The sequence below is a fragment of the Trichechus manatus genome, unplaced genomic scaffold, assembly GCF_000243295.1.
Source record: "Trichechus manatus latirostris isolate Lorelei unplaced genomic scaffold, TriManLat1.0 scaffold00014, whole genome shotgun sequence".
Classification (NCBI taxonomy): Eukaryota; Metazoa; Chordata; class Mammalia; order Sirenia; family Trichechidae; genus Trichechus; species Trichechus manatus.
In genome coordinates this window covers 37,334-52,005 of record NW_004443950.1, presented here as the reverse complement: position 1 = coordinate 52,005, position 14,672 = coordinate 37,334, and the positions used below count along the sequence as shown (strand labels likewise).

The 14,672-nt window shown below is 38.1% G+C and overlaps 1 protein-coding gene across 2 annotated transcripts in view; it reads left to right on the top strand.

Moving 5' to 3' along the window:
* UTP4 (UTP4 small subunit processome component) overlaps window positions 1-14,672 on the top strand; it is a 43,595-nt gene that overhangs the window by 3,660 nt on the left and 25,263 nt on the right. For both annotated transcript variants that reach the window (XM_004371444.2, XM_023726788.1), the window contains 6 exons: window positions 1,967-2,158; window positions 3,648-3,732; window positions 5,137-5,226; window positions 10,785-10,996; window positions 14,127-14,298; window positions 14,406-14,497. In XM_004371444.2, coding sequence (XP_004371501.1) covers window positions 1,967-2,158; window positions 3,648-3,732; window positions 5,137-5,226; window positions 10,785-10,996; window positions 14,127-14,298; window positions 14,406-14,497 — 843 coding nt within the window. The remainder of the gene's footprint in view (window positions 1-1,966; window positions 2,159-3,647; window positions 3,733-5,136; window positions 5,227-10,784; window positions 10,997-14,126; window positions 14,299-14,405; window positions 14,498-14,672) is intronic.

The window sequence follows — 14,672 nt, the reverse complement described above, 5'->3', positions numbered from 1 at the left end:
TTTATTTTTATTGTACTTCAGGTGAAGGCTTACAGAACAAATAGTTTCTCATGAACCAGTAGTACACATATTGTTTTATGACATTGTTTAACAACCCCACAACATGTCAACCCTCTCCCTTCTCAACCTTTTTTTTTGTGTGTGTGAAAATATACATAGCCAAAGGTACACCATTTCAAAAATTTCTACATGCACAGTTCAGTGACATCAACTACGCTCTTCCAATTGTGCTGTTATTCTCACTTTAGATGAAGGTTTACAGAACAAAATAGTTTCTCGTTTAACAGTACATGTTGCCCTGTGACAATGGTTAGCAACCTCACAACACATCGACGCTATCCTTACTCAACCTTGGGTGCCCTATCACCAGCTTTCCTGTCCCCTTCTGCCTTCTGGCCCTTGTCCCTGGACTGCTGTGCCTCATTAGTCCCATTTGGTTTTATGGGGCTGTCCACTCCCCGTCTGAACGGTGAACCTCGGAAATGACTTCACCACTGAGCTAAAAGGGTGTCTGGGGGCCATACCCTTGGGGTTTCTCCAGTCTCCTTTAGGCCAGTAAATCTGGTCTTTTTTTTTGTGAGTTAGAATTTTGTTCTACATCGTTCTCCAGCTCTGTCCAGAACCCTCTGTTGTGATCCTGGTCAGAGCAGTCAGTGGTGGTAGCCGGGCACCATCTAGCTGTATAGGACTCAAACTTATTTTTGACTGCTATCCACAATAATGAACGTGCTTTACATATGCAGACATTTATAACTGAAACAAAAGTTTTGTGAAAATAATATTTGCCATTACGTGCAGCGCACTCTGATATTTTGTATTCTTTGTAATTAATTAAAAAAAAAAAATTACTGGTCATCACCCACCACAAACAGGCCACATTCTATAGTATGAAAAGCATGTTCTGGTACATGCTTGTTGCATCGTGTGATTTTTCTTTTTGTCATTTATTACAATTGTAATTAATAATTTGTATATTTGTTTAATACCTTCCCCACTGAACTTTAAGTTTTATGAGAACATAGACCTTGTCAGTGATGTTTGTGATTGAATTCCCAGCACTTGGCAAGGGTGTAATACAAAGGCACTGTTTAGTTAATATTTATTGAATAAATAAGTCAGCCATTCCTTACCTGGTGTCCCTTATTTTCTTCTCTCTCTCTCATTTGTTTTTTTCATTCTCTAACTAATTAATTAATTTAGTCTTCAGCTTTCTCCATATTTCTTTCCCTAAGATTGCTTAGCTCTGGTAATCACTCTCAGATAAAGAAAAAATTAGTTATCTGTTAGAGTGTAATGTGTGTGTGCATTTTCACCCTGCTAGGAGTAAGGAGACCTACATTCTCTTCATGCCACTGACTTTAGCTCTTTGGGCAAGCCACTTAAGCTGTAAGTAGCTCGGCATGTTCAAGTCGAAATAAGAACAATTATACCTGCCCAATTCCTTTGTGTAAAATAGCTATAAGAATAAAATGTCTTGGTAGGTATGAAAACTTTTTGAGTGCTCAGAGAACACTTAGAAATCTGAGACTTGAATCAAAAGCTGGAGTGAGCTGTATTAATTTGTTATTTTTGAAATAGCTTTTTAAAGGTATGATTGATACACAATACACTGTAAAGTGTACGAATTGATAAGTTTTGATACACATATATATGCCTGTGAAACCATCACCCAGTCAAGATAGCTGCACTAATTTTTAGAACATCAAGCTTGGATACAAACTTTATTCCACAGAGAAAATTATGCAGAATAAGTCCTCATAACAGAAACAAAACTACCATTACAAAGTTAAAATTTGAACGTGAAAAAAATGAAAATGTCGGTAGATATTATCGTTTCTAATAGCACAAAACCCCATGCTTGTTAGTTCTAGGGAAGTATTTTAAGTTTCACCATGTTACCTATGACCACGCAGTGCTGGTAGCTGATGAATTCATGGTGGATTGAGAAGTTACGGTGTTTTTATAGTTTTTCCCAGGTCACGAGTCTCGGACTACAGAAGCTCTGTGTTGGGCAAAAGGACAGCGACTCTTTAGTGCTGGACTCAATGGAGAAATTATTGAGTATGACCTACAGGCATTAAATATCAAGTATTCGATGGATGCCTTTGGAGGACCTATTTGGAGCATGACTGCCAGCCCCAGTGGCTCTCAACTTTTGGTCAGTAAGCAACTATTGGCAATTCAGACTGAGATTTCTCTTGTGCTCACTCAAACTTTTTTCCCTGTGTTCATGGCAGGTAACAACTCCAACCTGAGCTGGATCCCAGCAACCCCAACCACAAGATTAGAGTTGATATTAGGGATTAAAAATCCCTTGTCCTTTTGCATCCTTCCTGCTACTACTTTGGGCATGGGTTTATTCATTTATGAAATGAGAGTATTCATTTGGTTCAGCATTTCCCGAACTGTTCTTTGGAATTGAGAAATGTAGGGGCTGTTTTTTGTTTTGTTGTTTTATATGTTTTATGATAAAATTGTTTCAAAAGTACTACATACTAAATCCTTCTGCAGGGTCATAATACACCTTAGCCTGTTAAAAATTCTGAGACGTCCTTCATTCAGCAAGTTAACTTGTGGAACTTTTTTTTTTTTTTTAATTGTGGTAAAATACACACAACATAAAATTTGCCATTTTAACCATTTTCAGGTGTACAATCCGGTGACATTAATCACACTCAACAGTGTTATGCAACCTTCACCATTCGTTTCCAAAATTTGTTCGTCAACCCAAACAGAAACTATACCCTTTAAGCAGTAACTCCTCACTTTCCCCTCCCTGTAGCCCATAGTAACCACTAATCTGCTTGTCTCTATGCATTTGTCTATTGTCTCAATATTTCCTATTGTGAAACTTTAACCACAGTGTTTCTCATAAATTTTTTGAGGATACATGAAGACTAGTTTTTTCTCCTACGCTTACCATTACAATAGGTGCTTTCAGAGATCTACATTTCTGTGATGAGTCTGTAATTCTTTTTTGATTTGCACTGATTTGTACAATATCTTGAGATGTCTACATTCAGTTTATAAGGTTAATAAGCCACGGGTCTCTCACAGAGGTGTGCTATGAAATCGTATTTATATTCCATGTCCTATGCAAGAATTGACCACCTATAAAGAGCTCTTAGTATATCAGTCTGCTTTTTCTCACTAGAATATGAAGCTAGCCAAGAATACACTATCAGTTTCTTGGTACCAGCACTTTTTTTTCCTCTCACAAACTACTTTTCTCTTTGAGAGCAAGTGATAGCTTTAGGAGGGGAAGGTATATACAGGTAGTCCCCCATGCGTAATGGGGTTCCTTTCTGACAACTCTGTCATAAGTAGGTTTTGACGGAAATCGAATACCTCTTTTTTTTTTTTTTTAGTTTTTGTTATTGCCATAGCCTGCTATATGGCAGTGTTTTGAACATAAATCATAACACTGAACATCTTCAAGTGAATGATAACGTTAGCAAATTACACCCTACAACACTGTATGTAGTACATATTACTAACAAGATGTAAAGAGAAAAACAGGTGGTCATAAGTGCAGTTCATTGTAACTTGAATACGTTATAAGTCAGGGATTACCTGTATGTGTAAATACATGTATTTATTTTTATAAATGTGTATCTTTTCTGTTTTTACCTTTTTTTCCCTAATAGATTGGCTGTGAGGATGGATCTGTGAAACTATTTCAAATTACCTCAGACAAAATCCAGTTTGAAAGAAATTTTGATCGGCAGAAAAGTAAGGGTCATTTTTGGTGGAGTGATAAGTAGCCTTAACAGGAATTTACATTTTTGTGACACTGGGATCACTGGGATGGGATATTTTCCCGTAAGTTCTTTTCCCATGGGCCGGGTAATTTATCTACATGCTGACTTTATCTGCCTACAGGGTTATGTGCTAGACGCCATCTCAAGCCCAGGCTTTCTTCATTTTTGTACAAGAGTTGTGATTGCCTAGCTAAGTAATAATATAGAATACCAGAAATCCAAAATAGAAATTTGTGGAAGGAAAAAAGTTGATTTGTTAGTTACCACTTATTGTTGTGAAGTTTTAACAAGTGTGCATGGAGTCTTGAAACTAGAATTTTATCTTTAGTAGCTGTGGTTCTTAATCTTACTAGCGCATTCAGATTATCTGGAGGAGTTATTTTTTTTTTTTTTTGAAAAATTGCCCACGCTTGGACTTCATCTAGACCGATTAACACTGACCTTTAGAGCAGGGGTTTGGCAAACTTCTGTAAAGGAGTAGGTAGTAAATCTTTATTTACAAAAATAGGTAGTAGGTCTGATTTGGCCTGTGGGCCATAGTTTGCTGACCCCTCCTTTAGAGAATAGTGGTGGTCCCACATATTCTCTTCATGTTCATCAGTAATATTTATCTTCTGCTACTCAGATTCGTATTTTGCTTGTTTTTAATATCTTTTGCATGTTCTTTTTTAATTACAAAAGTGGTAAAATGTTTTCTAAAAATTTCATACATTAGGCAAGTACAAACTAGAAAATAAGTATCCCATTTCACTCTGCAGGCAATATTTTAGAGCCTTATCTTCTAGACTTTTTTGCATATTCATACACACACACACATACACGTGCTTTTTTTTCAGCTTGTTTATTCACTTGATACATCAGAGACTTGTTTCTGTATCAGTCATGCCAGTCTGCATGGTATTCTATTTTATGGTGTTCCATACTTTATTTAACTAAATTACTAATTAAAAAAAATATTTATTTTTAACTATTACAATCAGTGCTTCAGTGAACATTCTTATATACATAGCTTTGGACACCCTTGCAAGTATTTCTTTTTGATCACTTCCTAGCAGTGCAGTGGCTAGGCCAAAAAGAATCCACATTGAAATTTTGTTAGGTTACTACCAGGTTACCCTCAAAAGGTTGTACTTATTTGCACTCCCATCAGTCAGTTATACATTTTAAAAGTAAGTATCGAATACTTCATCAGGGATCCCAGGACAGAGTTGTTTGTCTTTGTTGCTTATAAAACAGTACTGCAGTGGAGTGTGGCAGATGAGAGCCAAGACTAGAGCACTAGCCCTGTTGATAATTGTGGAAGGAGAATTCAGTTACCTCTTGCTGTATATTTATGTGTATGTAATTTTTTTTTTGTTGTTGTATAACTCCCAAGGTCGCATCCTGAGTCTCAGCTGGCATCCCTCTGGTACCCACATTGCAGCTGGCTCCATAGACTACATTAGTGTGTTTGATGTCAAATCAGGTGACTTTTTTTCTCAGTTCATTTGGGGTGTGGGTCTTGTTTGTCAGATTCACATTTCTGGGTTTCCAAAAGCTTGAGCCCTTGTCATGCTTTTAAGCACCTTTAGGGCCTACTGTCTCACTAACCTTCTGGGCCACCTATAAATTTTCACTCCTTGGATAACTGCTGCTGTTTTTAGAGGATTCTTGGTTCTTTAGTGGGATGTAGTATTTCTCATCATAATAAGAATTCACAATAATATCTGCCCTCAATCAGTACTACATTTAGTATCAATGATCCATAGAATACCAATAAAAGTGGGCTTCTGTCATTTAGGACCATAAGATCTTGATAGCATAATTAATGAGAAATGAGATCAGAAAGGAAGAGAAGCACAGGCTTTCTCTGTTCTTGGCCCAAATAATTGGCTAATGGAATCCTCCAGTGATGAGATTGGTATCTGCTTGTTAGGTGGGCTTGTTTTTCTGTATTCCCATTTAAGATGTGGAGGTAGAACGTGTCAGACATGTCTACTATTTTTCTTTCAGTGCTTAAGTAACTATTGTTACCAGTTATAGGTGCGTCTAGTCAGTTCCTTAAGGCTTGTTACAAAAAACAGAAGTCCCCCTACATCCTTCTCCCACTCCTCAAAGGCAGCTCTTAGCTGACTCTTTTGGTGTTTATCTCTATCCTCTAAATAATATAGTAGCTACATTGATTTTTTCAATTTTAGACCATTATTTTATTGACTTTACACTGTTTAGTCCTCTTCCTCTGTCTTTTGCCAGAGGCACCCACACTTTATCCTAAGGAGCCTTGGTGGCACAGTGGTTAAAGCGCTTGGCTGCTAACCAGGAGGTTGGTGGTTCAAACCCACCAACCACTTCGTGGGAGAAAGATATGGCAGTCTGCTTCTATAAAGATTCACAGCCTTGGAAACCCTATGGGGCAGTTCTACTGTCTTTCTTGTAGGGTCGCTATGAGTTGGAATCGACTTGATGGCAGTGGGTCTGGTTTGGGTTTTCTCCCAGTATGATTAAATTGCACCTTTGGTCAGATTAGTAGCGTTCTCATTATTATGACCATATAAATACTATTCGCAGAGTATACAGTAATTACTTTTTCTTTCCTGTACACTTTTTTTTAAATTGTATTTTAAGCGAAGGTTTCCAGCGCAAATTAGTATCTCATTCAAAAATTTATACCCAAATTGTTTTGTGACACTGGTCGCAATCCCCGCAGTGTGTCAGTACTCTCCCCCTTTTCCTTTCCACCTTGGGGTCTCTGTGTCCATTTATCCAGTTTTCCTGTCCCTTCCTGCCTTTTCATCTTTGCTTTTGGGCAGGTGTTGGCCATTTGGTCTCGTATACTTGATTGTACTAAGAAGCATGTTCCTCACGTGTATTGTTGTTTGTTTTATAGGCCTGTCTGATTTTTGGCTGAAAGGTGGACTTCAGGAGTGGCTTCAGTTCTGAGTTAGCAGGCTCTCCGGGGGCCATTGTCTCGGGGATTCCTCTAGTCCCTGTTAGACTAGCAAGTCTGGTCTTTTTTTGTATATTTGAAGTTTGTTCTGCATTTTTCTCCTGCTCCATTTGGGACTTTCCATTGTGATCCCTGTCAGAGTAGTTGATGGTGGTAGCCGGGCAACATCTAATTCTTCTGGGCTCAGGCTGGTGGAGGTTCTGGTTCATGTGGTCCATTAGTTCTGTAGACTAATATTTTCCTTGTGTCTTTGGTTTTCTTCATTCTCCTTTGCTCCAAACGTGATGGGACCAATGGATGTATCTTAGATGGCCACTTGCAAGCTTTTAAGACTCCAGATGCTACTCACCGAAGTAGGATGTAGAACATTTTCTTTATGAACTATGTTATGCCAAGTGACTTAGATGTCCCCCAAGACCATGGTTCCCAGCCCTCAGCCCCAGTAACTCAGTCCCTCAAGGTGTTTGGATGTGTCTAGGAAGCTTCTATGACTTTGCCTTGGTCAAGTTGTGCTGCCTTTGCCTGTATTGTGTGTTGTCTTTCCCTTCACCAAAGTTAACGCTTGTCTACTAACTGGTTAGTGATTTTCTCTCCCCACTCTTCCCCTCCCTTGTAACCATCAGTGATTGTTTTTTCCTATGTGTAAACCTTTTCTGGAGCCCTGGTGGCACAGTGGTTAAGAGCTAGGCTGCTAACCAAAAGGTTGGCAGTTGGAATCTACCAGCTGCTCCCTGGAAACCCTATGGGGCAGTTCTACTCTGTCCTGCAGGGTTGCTGTGAGTCGGAATCAACTCGATTTTTTGATTTAAGCCTTTCCTTGGGTTTTTAAAATAATGGTCTCATACAGTATTTGCCTTTGTGTGATTGACTTATTTCACTAAGCATAATGTCTTCCAGATTCATCCATGTTGTGAGATGTTTCGTAGATTCATCATTGTTTATTGTTGCTTGTAGTATTCCATCGTGTGTATGTACTGTAATTTGTTTATCCATTCATCTGTTGATGGGCACTTAGGTTGTTTCCATCTTTTTTGCTATCGTGAATAGTGCTGCAGTGAACATGGGTGTGCATATGTCTATTTGTGTGATGGTTCTTGTTTCTCTAGGATATAGTCCTAGGAGTGGGGTTGCTGGATCATATGGTATTTCTCTTTCTAGCTTTTTAAGGAGGTACCATATCGTTTTCCATAGTGGTTGTACCATTTTACATTCCCACCAGCAGTACATAAGAGTTCTAGCCCTCCCGCATCCTCGCCAACATTTGTTATTTTCTGTTCTTTTGATAAGCGCCAGTAATATCGGAGTGAAATGGTACCTCATTGTAGTTTTGATTTGCATTTCTCTAATGGCTAATAATTACTATCATTGCCTCGTGTCTGTTAGCTGTTGGAATGTCTTCTTTGGTGAAGTGTCTGTTCATATCCTTTGCCCATTTTTTAATTGGATTATTTGTCTTTTTGTTGTTGAGGTGTTGAAGTATTCTATAGATTTTAGAAATTAGTCCCTTGTCAGATATGTTGTAGCCCAAAATTTTTTCCCAGTCTGTACCTTCTCTTTTTACGATTTTGTTAAAGTCTTTTGATGAGCATAAGTGTTTAATTTTTAGGAGCTCCCGGTTATCTAGTTTATCTTCCTGTGTTTGTGCATGTTAGTTACGGTTTGTATTGTATTTATGCCATGTATTAGGCCCCTAATGTCATCCCTATTTTTTCTTTCATGATCTTTATTGTTTTAGACTTTATATTTAGGTCTTTGCTCCATTTTGAGTTAGTTTTTGTGTATGGTGTGAGACATAGGTCCTGTTTTTTTTTTTACAAATGGACATTTAGTTTTGCCTGCATCATTTGTTAAAAAGACTGTCTTTTCCCTCATTTAATGGACTTTGATCCTTTGTCAAAGATCAGCTGACCATAGGTGGATGGATTTACATCTGGATTCTCAATTATGTTCCATTGGTCTGTGTGTCTCTTTACCAGTACCAGGCTGTTTTGACTACTGTAGCTGTATAGTAGATTCTGAGGTCAGGTAGTGTGAGGCCTCCTACTTTGTTCTTTTTCTTCAATGCTGTTGGTATTTGGATTGAGAGTGCATTATATCTGTAGATTGCTTTGGGTAGAATTGACATTTTCACAGTGTTGAGTCTTCCTGTCCATGAACATCGCATGTTTTTCCATTTATTTAGGTCTCTTTTGGTTTCTTGCAACAGTGTTTTTCCGGTATACTTTTTGTTTAATATCGTCTTTGTCTCTCTTCCTTCCTTCTCCTAGTTTCTGTGTACGTATCACTGATTCATCCCCAAATTCTCCAGTTGTGTAAATCTCTTCTTATTAGGTTCAAACTCATCAAGGTTTGTCTTTCAATCACTTTAATCTTGAAGTTTCTCCCAGAGAGTTAGACCTACTCGTGTCCCTGGGTCTGCTGTACAACTGTGAGATCTTGAACTCTCATTTACATTTATTCACCCCTTTGCTTTTCTTTTCGGTAGGATCCCCAGTTTCCATGTCTCTCACTTTCCTGGTTAATTCCTTTGTTTTGGTGGATCCTGAGAAAGGGTGCTTGAGAAAGAACTCTAGGTTGGAGATTATTTACCCTTTTAGAGTTTTGAAGCCAGACTGCATTGTGTTCCAGCTTCTGGTAGTATTGGTACGAAGTATGATACTGTTCTAAGAGTTGATCCTTTGTATAAGACCTGTTTCTTTTATTATTGTTTTCTGGAAGCTGTTAGGATCCTTTCTTTATCTTAGTTGTTCTGAAATTCGGTAGTGATGTTTCTTGGTGTGTAAATCTCTTATCCATTATACTGGACACCTGGTAGGTTCTTTTAATTCAAAGACTAATGTCCTTCAGTTTTGTGGGAAATTCTTGTGATTATTTAAATGATTTTCTTTTTCTGGAATTTATGTTGTTTGGATGCTGGCTCTTCTAATTTTCTTAGGCATTTTTTTCCTCTTCTCATCTCTTTGACTTGTTTTGCTTTCTGGGAGAATTTGTCATCTTCATCTTTCAGTCCTATTGAGTCTTTCATTTCTGCCATTTCCAGAGTTCTTTTTTGTTTCCTGAATGTTCTTTTTTATAGCATTCTGTTTTTGTTTCATTATGCATTAACTCTTCTTCTGTTTTTAAGGCTATTAATGTTAATGTTTGTGGAGTGTTCTTCACTTTGCCTCTGTTTCTGTTAGTCTGTTTGGCCTCTGCCTTTCATATTTAGGGCTTTCCTTGCATGTCTGGTGATTGCCTTCATCTTTAAGAGTTTGGGGCTTATTGAGCATGGGATGCTCTGACTGAACTGTTTGTTTGAGGATCTTCTGAAGTCAGGATCTTTAGATCTTTTTTCTTGTGCTGGTCATAGTCCTTAGAAATGGGTTTTCAGTCTCCTGCCTGGTGAGTATAAGTCTGGCTGTCAGCATTCTAAGGAAAAGAAAACAGATGTTCTCAGTATTCACTTAGAAAATTTTCACTTGATCCTATTTTCCATATAGCACTCAATTGTACACGGTATCCCTCTTCAGAGGGTAAATCTTCAGTCTTCATTTCGGGGGAGGGTAGCTAGGGGTGCCTAACAGCTTCTTAAACTTATTTGCAACCAATTCCTCCTTTTAGCCCAATTTCATTCTTACTTCTAAAAGTATTTGGGCTTACCAATTCTGGAGTCTTCTGGGATTCCATAATACAAATCAGGTGGCCTCTTGACTTGCCCCACTGTTGGCTTAGGACTTAGCTTCAGGGCTCTGCTAAATCAGTTACCACTCCTTGTCTGCTTTCCAATTCCCAACATGTTGTCACTATTGTCTTTGCTCCCTTTCCTGTGGGGTTTGGAAAGGAGCAGAGTGTAATGTGTATGTGCATTTGGCCAGCTTTAAGTGGAGGACTCAACTGTCTCTTTTCCATTTCACCTCCCCAAAAGGTTTCTGTTTCACCCTTTTCACTTGTCTTCAGGTAACCATTTTTGGAGACCGAGACTGAGTGTACCAGAACTACATTTACTAGCTATTTGTGTGTGAGCTACTAACTTCACATATCGTGCCTACCACATGTGATTTTTGAAGACCAAAGGAGAAGTAAATACCATCCAAATATGGACTTTTCTTATTTTTCAGGGAGTGCTACTCATAAGATGATTGTGGATAGGCGATACATGGGTGTGTCTAAACGGAAGTGCATCATATGGGGTGTGACCTTCTTGTCCGATGGCACTGTCATAAGTGTGGACTCTGCTGGGAAGGTGCAGTTCTGGGACTCAGCTACTGGGACGCTTGTGAAGAGCCATCTCATCGCAAATGCTGACGTGCAGTCCATTGCTGTATCTGATGTGAGTATAATCCCCGTTTGAGTAGTTAGTGTACAAGCAGGGGAGTGAATAGAGAAAACAGGATCAGAGACACACCACAGACACTATTTCCCTGTTCTGAATGTTGTACTGGAGGAGGAGGAATTTAGGAAAATGCATCTGAGAATACACATAATTCTTTATTCTCTAACAATTAGAGGATCTTCTGTAAAAGATAGTGGAGAGATTTCCTTCGGACCACTCACCACCCACACATAATCCAGTCTAATTGGAGATTAAAAAAACCTGTTGCCATTGAGTCGATTCCAACTCAGAGTGACCTTATAGTACAGAGTAGGACTGCCCTATAGGGTTTCCGTGGTGTGGCTGGTGGATTCAAACTGCTGAGCTTTTGGTTAGCAGCCAAGCTCTTAGCCACTGCGCCACCAAGAAACCTAGAAGAACCTTGAGAAGCACTGTTTCCTCTGTCTATACAACTGCTCTCTTGCTTCCTGTCTATTATCTGTAAAGGCAGTGAACTAGCTCTGGGTATCTCAAACTTCAGTGTTTTGGCTACCAATTTTGTGATTCCCTCCTCGTGTCCCCATAAACACTATACTACTATTTACTTTTTTTTTAATTAAAAATTGTTTTTTCTTTTAATCACTCACTTTTTGTAATCTTATGTAAGTTTATTTAAATGAAAAGTTATCAATACCATAATTTAAGAGTTAGTATCACTGTAAATAAAAAGTTAAATACAATCAAAAGTAACAATGTTAGTAAGATTTCTTCAAAAGGGAAATTACTAAGTGTTAAAGAGGTGTTAAAGACAAAATACATAGCACCAAATTGAGATTTTGTTAACCTTAGTAGGATTAAAACATAATCAGAAGGGAAATGACTTTATCACTGTGTATGTATTTTTTGATGCTTGGTCTATGTATTGCCTAAAATTATTTCCAGTAGCCTTAAAAATCTTGTGTTACCACCAGTTTTCTGAGTCCAACTCTTCAGGAAATCATTCATTAGATAATCTCAAAGGGCACTTACAGCACTTCAGTTTCTGAGTCGGTAGTACTTTTCAAAACCTAAGGAAGAATTCACTTGTTTTTCCTAGTACCATTTGCAAACCTGTGTATTTATTTTTTTGAATAGTATAGCATTCATGTGGTTTAAAAATCAAAAGTATAAAAAATGAACAGTAAAAAATCCCACTCTCACCCCTGCCTCCTATCAATTCACTTCTAACTCCTTCCTCTAATATGTAACTGCTGTTGTTGATTTTCTTGTGTATTCTTACATAAATCTTTCTATGAATGACAAAACATAACATTGCTTTTCATTTATTTTTCATTCAACAATCTAGTTAACCAATAGTTTTCTTATTTTTTCTAGTTGTATAGAATTCTGTTGAATGGATATAGAATGCTATAACAGCTCAGTATCAGTGACTGTTAAGGTTATTCAGCCTTTGTTTTTTAAATAAAATGCTATAGTTCGATTTCTATATCTTGGATTGAAGAGTGTATGTATTTGTAGTTTTAATGGATACAGTATTTCCAAATTGCCCCACCCCTTGTGGTATACTATGTTAACCTCTCTCCAGCCGTGTGTGTCTAATTCCCTAGTCTTGCCACCGTTTGTTGTAGCACGTTTTGTAGTTTGTTCATCTGATTGGGAGAAAGCAAGATCTCAGCATAGTTTCAATTTGCACTTTTCTTGGTGTAAGATGAGTATCTTTTCATGTATTTAAGAGCCATTTTCTGTGAACTGTGTTAATATCCTCTGTTCATCTTTCTGTTGGCTTGTTGGTCTTTTTCTTACTGGTTTCTAGGAATCTTTTATATTTTAGGAAGATTTGCCCATTTTGCTATTATGATTTGCAAATATTTTCCCCCAGTCTGTCTTTTTTTTTTTTCTTTTAAGTATCTTGTGGAATTTATATGTTTGTGTAAGTAGTTGAATTTATCAGTCTTTTATGGTGTCTAGTTTTGAATCATGGTCCTTTTCCACACTGAATTTATATGAGAATCCACCCTTATTTTCTTCTAGTTTTTTTATAGTTTATTTTACGTGTAAATCTTTGATTCATTTGGAACTTGTTCTGGTACACAGAAATATGGATCCAACTTCATTTTTTTGTATATACCTATCCAGGTTTTCTAGCTGCATTTACAGAAAGGTCTGTTTTTTCCTGCCACTTTGAGACACCACGTGGGTCTCAAATATTAAATACTTGAGATATTAAATTTCCATAAATATTTGGGTATGTCTCAAGAGTTTCAATTCTGTTACACTGGTATGTCTGTTCACATGCAGTACTACAGTGTTTTAATTATTGAGGCATTATATTTGTTTTAATGTCTGGCAGGAAAGGAACTCCACCACCACCCTTTTTTCCCCAATGTTTTTATTACTATTCTTGCTTAGGCTGTTTTGTTTTTATGTTTTTGCTTGTTTATTTTTTCTCTGTGAATTTAAGAAATGCCTTATCTAGTTCTAAGTAAAGGACTGTGGGTATTTTTATTGGATCATGTAAAACTTGCACATTACTTTAGTGTTAATATCTTTTATGATATTAAATGTTCTCATTCAAGGACATGGTAGGCTTTTCTTTTGTGTCCTTCAGAACGATTTAGATTTTTCTCATATAGATCTGTCATATTTCTTGTTAAATGCATTCCTAAATGTTGTGTCTTTTTTTGTTGTTATTTTAATGCCGTCTAGTTTGTATTTGGAGCCCTGGTGGCTCCGTGGTTAAGAGCTGGGTTGCTAACCAGCAGTTCAGCAGTTTGAATCCACCAGGCGCTCCTTGGAAGCCTATGGGGCAGTTCTACTCTGTCCTATAGGATTGCTATGAGTCAGAATCGATTCAATGGCAACGGGTTTAGGTTTTTGGGTTAGTTTGTAAATACCAAAGCCCTTATTACAATTTGAGGTATGTATGTTGTCAGTTTTGTCGGTAGGGGGCACAGTGTTATCTGTGTCTGAGCTTGTTCCTCTGATGGACTTGTTAGCTTCTGATGGAAGAAGACTCCTGTAATCTACCTTCTAATTCTGGGAAGAGAAGTTTTCCCGTAAGCTACCCAGATAGAAAACTTCAAGGAATATTTTTTTAGCTGAGCCCTGTTTTGCTCAAATGTACCTCCCTAATGATTTAATTTCCTAGCAAGAAGACAGTTTCGTGGTGGGCACAGCCGAGGGGACAGTATTCCATTTTCAGCTGGTCTCTGTGACTTCCAACAGCAACGAGAAGCAGTGGGTACGGACAAAGCCATTCCAGCATCACACTCATGATGTGCGTGCTGTGGCCCACAGCCCAACAGCACTCATCTCTGGAGGTAGGTGCCGTCTCAGAAGGCTGTTGGTTCACTCTGCCCGGCTTGGGTTATTTCCAGGCAGGGTTTTGTCTAATTCTGTACACCTTCTCCCCTCCTCTCTATTCTAGGAACAGACACCCACTTAGTTATTCGCCCTCTCATGGAGAAGGTGGAAGTAAAGAATTATGATGCTGCTCTCCGAAAGATCACTTTCCCTCATGTAAGTACCATCATGCCCCTGTATCATCCCCTCATCCCTCTCTTCCCTTGTCTCACCAGACTGAGTACAGCTAACACTTTCTGGGCAAATTTGAGGGACTTTCCATAGCTACTTTCTTCATTCTTCCTTCTGTTTCTGAGGCAACCCTCTTAGAAAGATATTCAAAGGGGCAAGA